Source organism: Numenius arquata, chromosome 6 (genome assembly GCF_964106895.1).
Source record: "Numenius arquata chromosome 6, bNumArq3.hap1.1, whole genome shotgun sequence".
NCBI classification, from domain to species: domain Eukaryota; kingdom Metazoa; phylum Chordata; class Aves; order Charadriiformes; family Scolopacidae; genus Numenius; species Numenius arquata.
Window position 1 is genome coordinate 58,468,323 of NC_133581.1, and position 16,513 is coordinate 58,484,835.

At 44.3% G+C, this 16,513-nt stretch overlaps 1 protein-coding gene across 5 annotated transcripts in view; it reads left to right on the forward strand.

Moving 5' to 3' along the window:
- The window catches only part of ESRRB (estrogen related receptor beta), a 104,123-nt gene that overhangs the window by 48,476 nt on the left and 39,134 nt on the right, over positions 1–16,513 (forward strand). For 2 of the 5 annotated variants that reach the window (XM_074148501.1, XM_074148502.1), the window contains exon 2: positions 12,356–12,765. In XM_074148501.1, the coding sequence (XP_074004602.1) occupies positions 12,369–12,765 (397 nt within the window). In that variant the 5' untranslated portion in view covers positions 12,356–12,368. Of the gene's footprint in view, positions 1–12,355; positions 12,766–16,513 lie in introns of those variants that run through there. The other 3 variants (XM_074148505.1, XM_074148503.1, XM_074148504.1) reach the window with 3 other exon arrangements.

The following is a 16,513-nucleotide window of genomic DNA, read 5'->3' on the forward strand; positions in this document are numbered from 1 at the left end:
TGAATCAAGAGAGACCAACACCTGCCAAAGATCTGTCTCTTACCAACACCTCTGGATGCCCCTTTCTTGCTGTACCACCACCAGATTCTCCAAAGGCAGTCACGTTTCCTGCTATACTGAAGAATCCAGCAAGGACTAAGAGGGTTTCCACCCTGCAGGTTTACACACAGCATCCTGCATCCAGCTCTAGGGCCTACTGAACCCTGGTAGAGCTAGGCTGCAGAATTTGCTTTAGAAATGACCCTGTTTGCCCTGATGGATTTGCAATGCTCACTGCTGGCTTGTCACCAGACATCGATTTCCATTTCCCATTGCTCTGAACTCTTGTATGGCTCACATACAGTGAGCTCAGTCTGTCTTCTGTAAGCTGCCTGGGTTGCCCACTGGTCTGAATGACTAGCTTCCAGCATCTCCCACCATCAAAATATTTGGCAAAGCTGTGCTGTAAATGGATTTATGCCTATATTTGTGCCTATCCCTATCCCTTGTCCAGGTTGCTCACACCGTCTGTTCTGCACATGTCTGTTCCCCTTCAGCCCAGTACTGCCTGTCCATCTCCTTCTCTTTCTGTGCACCTAATGGAGGTTGGTAATCCCGTTAGGTGCTTGCAGCAGGCGCTGCCGAATTTGCTTGCAAACGCCTGTGCCAGGTCGAGTGTCATTGCCAGCAGCGCTCTTGGCGGGATGAAGGTTGCATTAGTGAACAGTAATTGAAATGCAAAATAACATTTTGATCGAGCGAGCAGGCTGTTTATTTATCAGATCAATAGCCAAAATGCCCCATCTGGAGAAGTCAGCGTGATAATAAGTGATGGCATTCCAAGGGCAAAAGGAACAAGCGCAGCGGGGAGGACATGCCGGCAGGGTGGGCTGGGCTGGGTCACACCGGGCCGTCAGTAGCTGAAACTTGCTTCTTTTGGGGTCCCTTCTTTGAAGAGGGCAGCTCCCCTCCTAGTAGTGTCTGCAAAGGGTTCCAGACCTCTGGACAGAGAGCAAACAGTTCTTAAATACGAGATCAGGCAGAGCGCAGACGTATGTAAAATCATGTGAGGTCTTCTCCTACTCGTGCTCTGGTAGACACAGGGCTGTGACTGAAGGTGCAGACTGCTGATGCTGTGGCTCAGTTAGGCAGTGGTTTTTTGATTGTTTGTTTTTGCTTTAGCGCATTATGTTTGCTATAAAGGTCTTGAACACTCACGGTGATGGTCTGGAAATATGAAGTCATAGTTTGGCTTCTATAGCAAAGCTGCTGGAATGGAATGGAGTAGGTGCATCCACATAATGAGGAAAGGAGAGATGTGGGAGGGTGTGTGTGAGGAAGGGTTTGTGTGTATTTGCACAATAAATTTATTATATGTATGCATACGTGCTATACACAAATGCCCTGCAGAATAAAGCTATGTAACTTTTAAGCCTATCTCAGGAAGGTACTATATGAAAGTGTAGAAGCAGCTGTCTATCTTCTTTGTGGGTGCCTGACTGCCTGTCTGTCTGCTTTGCTGTGTCTGTCTGTTTACTTCTGTTTGTCCATGAGTAGGGACACTAAAGACAGGGAACGGGAAGTGAAACTGAGGTTGAAGATCTTGCAAGCTTTGGTTTTGTGTTGTGGTTTTTTTTCATGTCCAAAAATAATAACAGGAAAAAGTGAAAACTTCCTGGGATGAGGAGATAATGTATTCACCATGACAGAAATATTTTTGTGAGGTTTTTTGTAATCATATTTAGTTAAATTTACAGTGATGCAATTTTGGGAGGAAAGTGGAGGGAATTTTAAAGTATTTGCTTTAGGATTTGTTTGGGGTGGGTTGTTTGGTTTTTTTATCTAGATAAATGAATGTGCAAGTTACACAGAGTGTTGGGGAAAATCATGTGCTTGTTCTGCTATACAGTTTTCTGTCTAAAGAGTTGAGTTGTTGGCCGTGGTCTCCTCCTCATCTCAGCCAAGTAAGAAAGCAGGACACCATGGGGCCTTAGGTAGGGTTCAGCTTGCGTGGACTGGAAGCTGCTTTGTCAGTCAAAGGAAATGGGGACAAACAGTCTGGAAGATGGATGAATGAAGTGGATTTAGAACAAGTCATTAGGGTTTCAAGCTGGAATTTGGGTCAGCTACAATGGGCTACTTAATATATGCAGTGTGTGGTAAGAGATCTGCTAAATACCTACCAAAGTTGGGGCTTTAAAGACTCAGCAAAACTGAACCTTGAGGTTATCTTAAATAGGTAGCTAATGATAATCCTGTATGTTACAGCAGTCTAAGGTGTGCAGAAGGAAATGGGATGTTTCCATGTATCACCTATTCTCCTCAAACCTGTGGTGTTCATAAGCTTGAGAGGAGCCTGGTCTACAGCTACCTCTGTTATGTACTCCCTTTCTCTGCTTGTTCAAGTGCTGTAACTCAGCCTCACCGTGTAGCACAGGTTTCTTGTCTGTCCTTGACCCCATGCAGTTCTCCTATTGTGCCTCCATCCTCACTGACAACCCAGCTCTCTCCCACTTCCACACTTTTCCAGTGTTTTTGGGACATCTACCCTATGCCAGATTCAGTGTTTGTACTCAGGCTGTTATCTTGCTTTGCCACTGTATTATCTTAGAAATGCTTTCTGGAGAGTCAGGGATAAAAAAGATTTCAAACTGAAAAGCACTAATTGCCCATTGTTATTTTCCATGCTGTAATTTATGTGGAACTAATTTCAGTCAGTTTTTCAGGATCTGTCTGGTTTTGAGTAATGTTTCTAATGATGAGGCACTTAATTATAGATTCCTTCAAGAGCTACAAGTGGAATCTAGGCAAAAGCCACCTATTCTGTCTGGATTGTGTTGGCAAGGGTGGGAGAAGGAGGCAGAGTCCCACTACAACTGTAAGTTTTGAAGTGTAAGAAACAGGGACCCTCAAAAAAAATTTAATAGGTCCATCTCAGGGAATTCCCAAATGCATCCAGGTTGGACAACAAGCAAGTTCAGATTTTATCTGAATAAAACTGGAGTCCCCTTTCAGCAAAGTAGTACTCATACAGAAATGCTAATTCTTAGGTTTCTTTTCACATTTGTTTCTAGGATGATGTCCTTGATGTGTAAGCGTCTCCCATCCTAACTCCTTCAAACACCTATAGGAATTAAGCAATACCTCTGGGTCTCTCTTTTTTTCCTGCCATTGTTCATCATGAATTGCAGGCAAGGTTGAAGGGAGGGGTGCATTCAGAGGATATCTTGAAATGCAAGGAAGTGCAGGCTGAAGATTTTACACTGGTGGCAGCTTTCTCTCAGAAATGCTAAAAGGGTACTGAGTGAAAGAAAAGCTCTATGTGAGATGAGACAAGGGATCAGGCTGGGATGCAAAAATAAATGTGATATGAATGGCAGCGCTGGAGGTGTTCCTTTCCTTACCCAGCTGAAAAGGTGTAAGCATAATTCTGACCTACAAGTGTTTGAAGTGTGCTTTGCTGAACATGTTGTTGTATGGGTCTCATTCACAAGTGTCTGAAGGACACTGCAGGTACAAAGAGAGATATAGATTATAAGTGCCCTAGATAGGCAGAGTATAAAGAAAGGCATTCAAGAAGAAATGAAGGTCTAGCTGAGCATTTCAACAGGGATTGAGTTGCAGCTTTGCTGTATGCAAGCAAAGTTGTTGAACTGGTGTGAGCAGTCTCCCGGATGTGGAAATGTGAAACACAGAATGATAACATGGTGGGGAAGAGGGTGCTGGTAGAATTTGGATACATAGTGAATAGCAAATCAATCCTAGTCCTTGTTTTGCTGTCGTGTCAACAGTAAGTATAAGTAATAAGTATTAGCTCAAGTGCTGAAGCAATTCACTCTGGAGGGAGTGCCGTTAGCACACCAGAGGGCAAGGTACCTTCAAAAAGGTGATACATTAATAAAAGAATGAACTGATAATATATGTTACACCTCCAGATTAATTGTCACTTCATCTGTGTAATACTAACAAGAGTATCGTGCTAAAGGTGAAGAGAAATTACAAGAATGAGGAGAGGGATGAAGGCTAGTAGGAAATCCATAATGTCTTCTGCCCATGAGAAGCCTTTTTAATGTATTAAGGAGCCTCCAAACAGTTTGCTGTGGCAGCTTTCATCGGCATGAGCTAACTTGACTAGAGAAGATCTACTGATACGTAACTGGGCTCTGGTTATGCAATGGGTCAAAGGGATAAAATGTCTCCTGGGCATTAGACAAGCAATACTGTTTGTGTAAGAGCCAGAATATGAGCACTTGCTGTCTCCATCTCCTTAGCTTGCAGAAGAGCGCATCTTGGGCCTCCATCTCCCTGCTGTGCAAGGAATATGTTCCTCCAGTCTACATGGCAGAACTGGCCTCATCTAGTGGCACACTTTAGTAGATCTCATACAACCCAGTTCTCTTCAGGAATATTAGGGGAACTAACCCCTGGAGACAGGTCTCTAGATAGGCTTTTTCAGGTGGGGAGCTGTGGGACTTTGCTGGCTTCCTTACATGTTTACATTTTAGCTTCTTCAGCCTCCTCACTCAAAAGTTCTTCTCCTGACCCACAGTCAAATTATAAAGCAAATAAAAACAATCTGTATCTCTCTTCAGAGCAAGGGTGAAAGCCAGGCCAAGTGTGATGCATTTTTACAAAATAAGCCAGTTCCAGATGCCCAGCAAACCTAAAGGCAACAGAAAATGGTTGTAATTGGAATCAGGATGGTAGCTCTTTTAGAATGAAATGCTGACAATTGGACCTTGTTGCAACCAGGTTTGTGAACTACAGGTTGGTATTCATGCTATGGAGTAGAAGTCACACAATGCTTTCCACTCCAAATTAGAGAGCAAGCTCATCAGCCTTTTGCTAAGCTGTGGTTTATGTTTGTTCCAAAGACAAGTATGTTGTATTTGTGTTGGGTGTATTATGGACAAATGCCTTGCAAACAGGCTGTCTGGGGCTTGCCATAATCTACAGAATAGAAGCATAACCCACTCAAGCCAAAGGGAGGTACCACTAGCAAACATGACAGAACTCTTAGAAATCATATCTGCACTCCAGAGAAAAATATTTAGATTGATTTGAGGTTCTTGCTCTCTTGTCCTCTATAGCAATGCAAAATACTATGATTTAAACAAAAAACCTCTGAAGTCTATGTGCGATTTGTTTATGATCGTGCCTATCAATGCCCATTTACTACCCAAGCTCTTGCCTAACCCCAGAGAGAAATGAAGTTTCCCCTGGGAACAGGATATGTTCCTGTATGATAGAATAAGCCCAGAAAAAATTCCTGGACTGTGGCTGGTATGGCTGAGTTATCCACAGGTACTGTAAAGTGGCACATTGGCAGATCCCATTATTCTTGATCTGTTGTGTGGAGAAGAGGTGTCAGTAGAGATAAGGAGTCTCTAGATGATGTCTCTCTCATCTGAAGTCCATACCAAGTAGAAGAGCAGGAAAAACCGGTGGGTGTGCTGAGCCCTTGGCTCCCTGGCCCCATGGTGGGTGTCCTCAAGGAGGAGAGGAAGGGGTGGGAGTGTGTGTGAGAACTGTCCATGGTAAGAGCAGGTCGCCCAACAGGTGTGGGCATCTCAGCTCCATGGCATTAACTCTTTGCATATGTGACCTAAAATTACACTGGCTGTTATTGCAGCTGTCACATCTAGCCTGGCACTTGGAAAACATTATTTATTTCTGTCTCCCATATCTAAAAAAAACCACCTGACAAAATCTGGCTTGTTACTGGAGTTGCAGCCAGTGTTTGAGAAGCTGATCTGTATTGTTTGTCAGCCAGCTGTGGATTGCAAAGCTCTCTCATGTGGCCCACAAAGGACATAAAGTCTGTGTTGCCCAAATGGTATCATGGCATGGTATGCACATCTCATTTACACATGCAGTGCAGGTTTATGTCATCTGGGCTAACAAATACTGATAGCAAAAATAGGCCTGTACCAGAGAAGAGGTTGAATGTTTTATATCTGTTTAAATCATTGGTGTTTCTGCAGATTAATGCTTCTTTGGTCTTTCATGGTTGGTTTAAAAATGTCTGTGCAATCTGAAGTGTGCTTTTGTCGCAAGCTGGGGCCTGAAGTGAGCAGGTTTCTACGGGCAGTCTTCTCAGGTTTTGTCAGTAAAGCCTGAATCTACTGTGAAGACTACCTATTTCTCCCTATTAATCATAGAATTTTCCCTATTTCTCCCTATTAATCATAGAATCATAGATTCTGTGATTCTATTTGTGGGCTTCAGGACTGAAGTGCAGTTCCACAAGCACAGCCACAGGGCACCTGGAATTTACAAGCTGTACAGGCATCTCGCCTGCAGGCGTTTTCAATTTCATGGTAGATCTTAAGAGGGACTTTAAAAAAATCAAGATTTTATTCTGTCTGGAATCCACATCCAGCTGTAAGAGCCACCCAAAAAAAAGACCATTTCTGACCTTTTACATTTGTCCTTGTGCCCAGAATAGAGAAAGTTTTGCCTGAGGAAGGCCTGAGTGTTCTCTGGCTCTCCCCTTCCCTCAGCTGATACTAGTCCTACAGTTATATTTCAGCATTCATTTTAAGGAGAATTTCAGTCTTACTGTTAAAGATCTCCAACATGTTGAGTTGGTCAGTGTGTGATTTTATCAGTATATACTGGTGAAAGGACTGGCCTACATGGCAGAACTTCTGATGTCCATTCCTTACCTTCCTCCAGGAAATGGGAGTGTAACACCGAGCTACCCTTGCCTTTCCAAGTGAAGATCACGTAATGAGGACCAGCCACTAGAGAAGCTCAGCAGTGTTGCCTCTGAACTTTCCTTGATCCAGTTTGGAATAGGGAGTGCTGCATGGAGAAGGCACAGGGTCAAATACTTGGGTTTGCCTCAGTGCTTAGATGCTCAGGTGGAATTAAGTTACTGAATTGTGGATACCTTTAGCTGAAAGAGAATTCTTCTGGTGGGGGAAAGTTACCTTCTGTTACAAAGCCAGATATTGCCTGGCTGTCTTTCCAAGCAGGTATGAGTGTTTTTTCTTGAGTCAGGTGAAGGCTTGTAGATAAGGAACACTGAATTCCTATAATTTTCATCTCCAGAAGTGGGGGTAAAGATGTGAACATAGCTACAAATTGCTATTTCTGGCAAAAGTAACCTCAAAGGCTGTGCAATAAAATAGCCTTATCTGCATGTGTCCCAAACTTATAATCCTTGATGTTTAAAAGACCAAAAATGGGGGCAATATTTACTGCCTGAATTTTATAATACTAATCTTGTGTAACTTTCTGGTTCTGTCCATCTAGCAGTCTTTCCCTCTCTTATTATTGCTGTTCTCAAGAGAGCTCTAAACTCATAAGCAGTCCAGCCATTATAGAGAAATATCAAAAGATGAAAGGCCAGAGAAGAACTGGAGAAACTTGTAACATTAACCCAACATCACCGCCCCTGGGAGAGAACGCTAATTGATAAAAACCTAAAGCACAGTCTCGACTTGGTCTAAACCTGCTTATTTACATCCAGAATCACTGAGATTGGAGCGTGCTTGTCTGAGGGCAGTTACAGGCACATAAAGGCTAACAATAGTGTTAATGATAAACAGCAGTGGGTTTATGAAACAGGAGTACAGCAGACAATAACCTTTCTTGATACAATTAGATAATTAGTGGGAAAAAGGAATGCAGTGGATAGACTGTCTCTGGACTATGCATGGGCTTTTGACACAAAGCTGTACAAGATCTTATTAGGGAAATTAGATCAAATTGGTTTTGATACAAATCCTGTGAAATGAATCATGGATTAGCTGACAGAGTGTAAACAGAAGGGTTAGAGACATACTTTATCCCTCTGCAAAGGTGTTGCCCAAAAGGGCAATGTTTTGGTTTTAAATTCATTAGTGACCTGGAGGAAAACGTAAAAGGAATAGCTATCAAATTTACAGTTGACACAACTGAAAGATCCTAGAAAAAAAAATCAGAGTAGAAAAAAGAAGAGCTAGTTTGAAAAAATGAGCATTATTAACAGGCTTTGGTAAAACAAGTGGCAATTAGCAGTATGTGGTTTAAAGATGATACTGGAACTACTTTGGAACAAGGAGAATCTCCAAATTTCATGTTGTGCAGAGCACGGTGGTGAAAGCAGCTTATGTTCAGAGAGGTCCCAGTGAGACAGTGGCTATCAAATGATGTGAGCTGATGTGCAACCTGATGTCTGGCAAAGCTACTGCTCAGTTGGTCCATATGTCCGCCTGGCTGTGTGCTTTCCAGAGCGACTCTCCCCTGTAGCGCTGTGGCATCGCACTGTGCGATTTGGGGCACCTTGCTGCAAGAGAGACCCAGGCAAGTTGGAACAAATCCAGAGAAGGGCCACAAAGTTGCTAAAGGGATTAGAGGGAATGACCTATGATGAGGAAAGGTGAAAAGAACGAAATGTTTAGAACCTCTAAGCCTGTTACATGGACACAGAAATAGTAACGGAGTTTCCTGTGCCAGCACGGAGGAGAGTTGGATCAAGTCTCTCTCCTTTTACATTCCTATTAAGGTAACTAGAGCTGAGCAAAATGGCTGTTCATCACTTTGAACTCTTTGCAAAAAACATTTAGCTGTTCTTCTTGAAGTTCAAGATGTTGTATTTCATTGCCAGGGGACACTCTGAGCCTGTTTAAAAATCGCCACAGGATCTCCATGAGACTTGCAGAAAGTCAGAGCTGGTGAGGCTTAACTCAGGGTGTGCTGCCCAGCAATAATCAAGTATGCAAGTTGTTCCAGAGGCCAGAAAAGAAAAACACAAGCTCTGGAATGGTTGGAGTCACCTTAGCTACGATCTTTGATCTGTCTTGTATTAAGGACTTTTGCCCCTAAAGCATGCGCTCACGTCTAACCAGAACCTGCTATGTATTACTGTCTCCTGGAAGGGAACAGGGGCATCCTCAGCTGTAAGGATGTGGGGGGTTTGTTGCTATGCTTGATTTGCCATCAGACAGTCACTGTTTGCCTGCCTTGGGGAGGAAGGCTGCTTAAAGGAGGTTGTGAGTTGAGAAGTGAGTTGGTCCTAGGAGACTGATCTCCCCTCTTTTCTTTTTTCTTTTTTTTGGCAGTGGAGGGAAATACCTCAGTGGGTCCTCTTGAGATTCTCTGAATTTTGGGCTTTTTAAGAGACAGAAGCTAAGATTTGAACTCTGCTGACTGAATCTGACAATACAACTCACCTTGTTGTCATGTCTTTTTCATATTGTTGTCCTCTCTCTGCCCTTCAACTCCTTTTACTGTGGAGTTCCTCAGTGCAGAACAGTGTTTTATGGTGGTTTTGCCTTCCACTTTGACACTAATCTCATGTTATTTTGCCCAATGATTTTCAGGTTTTACTAGAAACACACTTTTTGGGTAGGAAAAGGTTGCAGAATCTGGCCAGCACAGCAGCATTCAGCTTTGATGTGAGATGCTAAGATCTGGTCTCAGCTAGAAAAGCTCCGTCTTCCTCCACAGAGTCAGCTGGCATTACACCAGGAGATCTACAATCTGTCTAGGTGCCCTGTGGGATTAAAGATGAATGCACCTGCAGCAATTATTCCTGTAGCTGCTCCGTGGCCTCTAGTCCAGTGTGACCCTCTGGGCAAAGCATGGGCATTCATCAACTCATCATGCTGTCTCTGAGAGGGACCAAACTCTGGATTCCTCTCAAGTAACACCAGGCAAAGCAGCCGAGGAACGCGAGATGCCTGCCCATACTCTCAAGGTCAACAGTCTTGCCAAATAACAAACTTGGCTGATCGATCCCAGAGATAGGAGATGAGGTCAAACATCGAGGATGAAACAGAGAAGGGAAAATTAGGAGATACCAGGGTCAAATGAGATCACAAGGATGCAGGACTGTTAAGTTGCTGCATATCGAACGTACATTCATATGAACAGACATAAAGATGGGATATATGTACATATGCACTCCAGCCTTGCTGTATCACAGAATGTTTTGTCTTGTCCCCTGACGGGTTTGACATGTTGGCAGAAGGAGTTGCCACAAATACCAGGTAAATAGACTGAAACTGAAATAGAAATAGAAATTACCCACATGACCATGGTATGGTAACTTTAAACTAGCAGAGCTTCCAAGAAGAAAAGTCAAGCATCCCCACTCAGTCAGAATGCTTTGGGCAGATTATCAGGAAAATGTATGTATTTAGGTTTTCTTAAAAGCCTTTGACAAATTATCTTGCTGAAGGGAAAATTTAACCTCTCAGGTTAATACTATTATCAATTAAAAAGTGTCTGAGACAGAAAAGAAAGGGTAGACATACCCTACCCAGAAAAGAAAGAGAAGTCAATTTTCAGCATGATAAAGGTTAACATGAATCACCCACAAAGATCAGTGTTGTGGTGTTTGATCCATGTGTTAATGATCTGGGAAGCAGGTGAACAATGAGACTCTGCAGAGGACATCAAATTATCAATGAAAACTGAAGAACTCCAGAGGATCCTAATAAAGCTGGGTGCATGGACAGCACAGTGGTAGATGAAATACACTGTTGACTGTTGCAAAACATTGCACACCAGAAGACATTAATTTGATTTTTCATACATCTTAATGGATTCTAAATTAACTGAGTAACTCAGGAAAGATCTGAGGCTTGCAGTAAGGAACTTGCTGATATTCTCTGTTGAAGAAATGGTAACAATTTAGATTTTAATTTAAAGAGGAAAAAAAACCAGACAATGTAAGGAGTTATATAATAGGCTGAAAACAACATTGAAAATATGGTAACGTCAGTAGGTAACTGATGGCGTGCCTTTGTCTTGACTAGCATCCAGACCTTCAGCTGGAGAAGTGATGGAGCAGTGCCAGTTTCATGCTGCTCAGGAGCTGGCTCATTGAACTCTGTTCTGGACTGAACAGAAATAGCCAGACTAGAGGAAGTTCAGAGATGGATGATGAAGCAGATAAGAGATCTGCAAAAATTTCTGCGTGAAGAACAATTATATAGATAATGAAGGGCTGAATGAGGAGAACATGGCAAAAGTACATTTCCTGAGAAGGAGAGTCAGGAGATGTTCAGGGAGCCTGAAAGGCTGCAAATATAGTACGGGCAAATAAAAGCGGGATCTTTTTGTTTGTTCACACACTGCACAAGTAATTGCTGGAACTCATTGCTGTAAGATATCATAAAAATTAGCAGTGTTCTAATAAAAAGACTGAACTTGTATATAAGGAGTAAGACTATCTGTGACTACAATAAGGACTTCGTCCATATTTGGTAAAGATGCAGTCCTTTCCTTATAGTTAAGAGCAAAACCCTTTCTCTGAGAAGTGGGAGTTTGAGAGAAGTGTCTCGATGCAAAAGCCTTAAACTAGTAAATAGAAGAAAAATTAAGATTTAAGATTAAGCTGGAGGAAACTTTTGATCAGATGATTTTCCTTCAGTTTCTATGCTCCCCTTTTTAGTGATGATAGTAAATCGAGGGGGAGGGAATTACTTTACTGAGAGGGTGGTCAGGCACTGGAACAACCTGCCCAGGGAAGTGGTGGAGTCGCCATCCCTGGAGGTATTTAAGGAACGTGTAGATGTGGCACTTCAGGGCATGCTCTAGTGCCTGAGATTGTTGGTTTGTGTCTGTTTGTGGGTGGGTGTGGTGTGTGGTTGTGGGTGTTTGTTTTGGTTTGGTTTTGGTGGTGTGTGGTGGTGTTTGTTTGGGTTTTTTTGTTGGTTTTTTTTTTGTTGGTTGGACTCGATGGTCTCAAAGGTCCCTTCCAACCAAGTAGATTCTGTGATTTCACTGAATTTCACTGAATTTTTAGAGTTGGAAGGGACCATAAAGATCATCTAGTCCAACTCCCCTGCTGAAGCAGGATTGCCCAGAGCATGTTAGAGCATGTTACTCAGGATTGCATCCAGGCGGGTCTTGAAAATCTCCAAAGAAGGGGAATCCAACATGAAAATTAATCAAAGACTTCTGTATTACAAGTTAAAATCTGAGCAGGTTCTTCCTGCAGGGTCTGCTAGTGAACTTTTTACTTAAAGCCAGGGCAGCGCATCCTGAACTAACCAAACATCTTTTTCAGCTGGCCTACCACAGACAGGATCATTTCTTTCTGCTGTCCCAGGGGCAGATTGTTCTCTGGGTAGATTGTGCCTCATCAGCACTGATGCCCCTTCCCAGCACTGCAGCCTGTGAACAGCCTGAAATTGTCATCTACACAAATAACCATGTCTTTATTCTAGTGTGAGTTTGGGGGGAGTAGGCAGGCTGTTCTTAGTGAGGTGTACTGATATTCCTGAAGGAGAAATACCTGGGGCGGGGGGAGGGGGCTGTTGAACTGTCTGAGCCAACTGGAGTTGGACTGAGGTGGGAAAAGGAAGGCTCTTTTATAACCAACATGGAGCTGGGTTTGGCCAGGAGGCCGCTGAGTGCCTTTGCTCTCTTCCTGCAGGCTGCTCGGCAGAATGGCCACGGAGGAGCGGCACCTCTCCTCCAGCTGTGGGTCCTTCATCAAGACCGAGCCCTCCAGCCCATCTTCTGGCATCGACGCCATCAGCCACCACAGCCCGAGCGGCTCCTCCGACGCTAGCGGTGGCTACGGCATAGCCATGGGTGGCCACCCCAATGGTCTAGACTCACCACCCATGTTCAATGGCACAGGGATTGGTGGTGGGTCCTGCCGTAAGCGTTACGACGACTGCGCCAGCGCCATCATGGAGGACTCGCCCACCAAGTGCGAGTACATGCTCAATGCAATCCCCAAGCGGCTGTGCCTGGTGTGTGGGGACATTGCTTCTGGGTACCACTATGGCGTGGCTTCCTGTGAGGCGTGCAAAGCCTTCTTCAAGAGGACTATTCAAGGTATGGTGGGAAAGGAGGGAAACTGAAACATTAACTCCATAACAAAAAAGGGAGGCAGCCCCAGATATTGCTGAGACTGCAGTGTTTCCATGTCATATAAAAGGGGGCAAGAGAGGGTGAATGTAATGTACCTAACCCTCCATCCTTTTGTATGCCTCATCTCTCCTTCTGCCCAGCTCTGGCCCTTCCAAATCAACCTGGACATGAAGCTAGGCTTTGCAGTGGTAGGAACCTTTGCCAAATTCCTAGCCTGGCTGGCTACCAGATCTGGGTATCTAGCCTCGTGGATCTTCCTGCCTCTGCTAGTGGCACTGATGCCCTGATGATGTGGCTGCTAGTGGACCGAGGCCTGGAAAGAGAATGCTTTGTACTCCAAAGGTGGTTTTAAGGCCCATTTGAAGAGTGGATGCCCCTGCCTAGAGATGGCATCTCTTTAGAGATGTCTTTATTGAGATTGAAGCTCTAGCATTACAGGAGTAGAAAGGTTCTCCCTCTGTCCTGCCAGTCTTAATTTGTGGCCATGGACTCCATACAGACCTCACCACAAGGCTGGGCAGGGCACTTGGATGAGAGTCAATCCTGTGTTCTTCCTTTTCCAGCTCCACCAACCCTTTTCCTTAAGATACAACTTCTTTGAAAATAAAAAATTTAGGCACTGAAGGAAATAGAGATATCCAGTTTTTGTTAGTCTTACTAAGGATAAGAAATTCCTCAGGTGATTTTTTAAAACCAGTGCATGTATGTGTAGATGAATTGCAGTGCATGCTCCTGCAGGTACGATTCACATATGAGGTGTATGTCTGTGTCCTGACTGCCGAAGGTGTGCTGCAGATACGCACACATGCAGGTACAACGGTGTGGCTGAAAGTGGAAGTGCATCCAGGCAAGCTCCAACATCTATGGGTGCTTGGGTGTACTTGCACAAGCAGGGCCTGTGTGAGCAAACATACCTGGACATATATATATACTCCCTTTATTTCCTACGCTCTCTAACTGGAAAAAAGGCAGAATCGTTCACCTTCCAGTGGAAAGTGTATTGAGTTTACGCAACCCTGGTGGGGACAGATGTCCAGTAAGCAAGCAGCTCTGTGTTTACTTGGCTGTTGGCTGGGGTCAGTCTACCACTCCAATGCTTCCTTTTCTCCTGTGAAATGAAGGAAATGCACATGTGGGGAGAGCGCTCATTTTTGTTTACTGAATAGGCCTGATTACGCTCTGTCACTGGGATGTTGCAATGACAATGTTAATGACATGTTGTCAATTGACAATGTCAATGACAGACAATGGGATCGGGTGCACCCTCAGCAAGTTTGCTGATGACCAAGCTGAGTGGTGCACTTGACATGCCTGAGGGACAGGGTGCTATCCAGAGGGACCTGGACAGGCTCAAGAAGTAGGCCTGTGTAAACCTCACGAGGTTCAACAAGGCCAAGTGCAGGGTCCTGCACGTAAGCCAGGGCAACCCCCAGTATTAGTACAGACTGGGAAATGAAGCAATTGAGAGTAGCCCTGTCAAGAAGGACTTGGGGTTACTTGTGGATGAAAAGCCTAACATGAGCCGGCAATGTTTGCTCGCAGGCCAGAAAGCCAACTGTATCCTGGGCTGCATCAAAAGAAGTGTGGCCAGCAGGTTGAAGGAGGTGATTCTGCTCCTCTGCTCTGGTGAGACTCTGAGTACCGTGTCCAGCTCTGGAGCCCTCAGTGCAGGAAAGACATGGACTTGTTGGAGCAGGTCCGGAGGAGGGCTAAGAACTAGATATAAGGAAGAAATTTTTTACAAAAAAAGGGTGGTGAAACACTGGCACAGGTCGTCCAGAGAGGTGGTAGATGCCCCATCCCTGGAAAGATTCAAGGTCAGGTTGGATGGGGCTCTGAGCAACCTGATCTAGTTGAAGATGTCCCTGCTTGTTGCATGGGAGGTTGTACTCGATGACCATAAAAGGTCCCTTCCAACCCAAACTATCCTATAATTCTATGATTCTGTGTTCAACTCTGGAGTGAACAGAGCAATACAGGGTGCAGTTCAGCCCAGGTCTCTGCAGAATTCACTATTTCTAGCTTAATTTCTTAGATTCTAGATGTCTCTCCTTACTGTTATCCAGCTGTGGAAAGAATCACTCTGTATTGCCCCACTGACTCTTCCTCTTTTATTATGCCATGTGGAAAACATAGCCATCTCTAGGGCATTGGCCTGTTCCCTGGCAGGGTTTCTGTGATTTGTCATTGCTGAACCTCCTGTGATTGAATGTGAACTTTTACTTGGATTTCTGACTGTCAACACTGGTTCTGTCCCTCCTCCAGCACTTGGACACATTCCCAGTGTTTCTTTTTGGCACATTCAGGTGCTAAAGGAGGGATGGGATAATACCTAGGGGTTCCCTATATAGGAAGAGACTGAAAAACTAACCCCTCGTGCGAATGATACTGGAGCATCTTTGTGGCAGAGCAGAAGGAAGACCTAACCTGGAGAGAGAGAAAAAGACCTAGGAAATTTTGAAGAGTTTTCAGAGAGAATCAAAAGAAAATGATGCAGGGTAGCAGTAACTAGAGCCTGTATCAGCCTGGGTGATATGTCAGCTGACTTAATCCCAAGAAAGGAGAGTGCTTTATTCCAACCCCATCTTCCCAACACAGCCATATTCTCCCTGTGGTTCCCTAATTGATTGCCTGTTAACATGTAACAGATGGGGGAAAGGAATAACCGGAAATTTCTCTCACCCTGTCATCAGTTTGGGCTGGCGACTGAGGTACCAAAATGCTTTTATTCCCAAGAGTGGGAGAGCGGAGTGTGCTGTGCCCAAGGGTGAGCAATTTCAGCTATGGAGCTGAAGGCTGAGCCCAGGGGAGTAGGCAGCAAATAGGGCTGCAGAGTTTGGTTGAATCAGGAAAATGCCCTGTTCCCTGGGCCCTGCTGCAGTGCATGTGATATCCAAGCACAGCCCTGGGTATGCAAGGGAAAAGGTTTTAAGGATCATGTAAAAGAGATGGTGAGTGGCAAAAGCATTTCCAAAAGGTGTTCAGCCTGCAACTCTATTATGTTCAGTAGATGTGTTAAGCATCTAACTGAAGAAGTGGGAAAATACCCATGCAAGCTGCCTAAAATCAATATAGGATGTGCAGAAAGCATGCGTATGTGTATGCTATACAATTGCATTCCCTGCTAGTATCAAAAGACTTGCCATGATGGTTTGATTAGAGAGATGGAGCCATGACCCCAGGATTTCCCAAGTGCTCAGGAGCCGCAGTAGGTAAATTCATCATCAGTCTTTTGTGGTCTTGGACCAGCCACTTCACTTCTCTCTGCCTGAGTATTGAAAGATTAAAAACTAATTGCTATTATGAGAGTACTTAATCTGGTGGCCCTACATTTGGTAACTTTATTAAGTAGTAAGTGTGCATGCTCCTATAAAATGGCTCTAAATCTCTCCTGGATGATTAGACTTCTTGCAGCCCTACCTAGATACCCCTGATCATGAAGCAGAGCTTCATGCTAAGTCTCCCCTCCAACTGCCCCTCTCCCCTGCTACAAATGAGCCCAGTCTGCCTATTGGGTTTTTTTAGCTGCATTAACTCATGTAAAACCTGCACGTCTTGAGGCAGGAGGATCTTGCGATAGCCTCTCCGCTCCCCCTGCTGCTGCCACAGCAGTTGGAAGAACAGATATCCAAGTCGCAGACCTTCTTTCAACCTGACAGCTCTGCAACTCTTTTTCTCTTAGGCAGGTGAGGCCAGGATGTCCTGGACAACA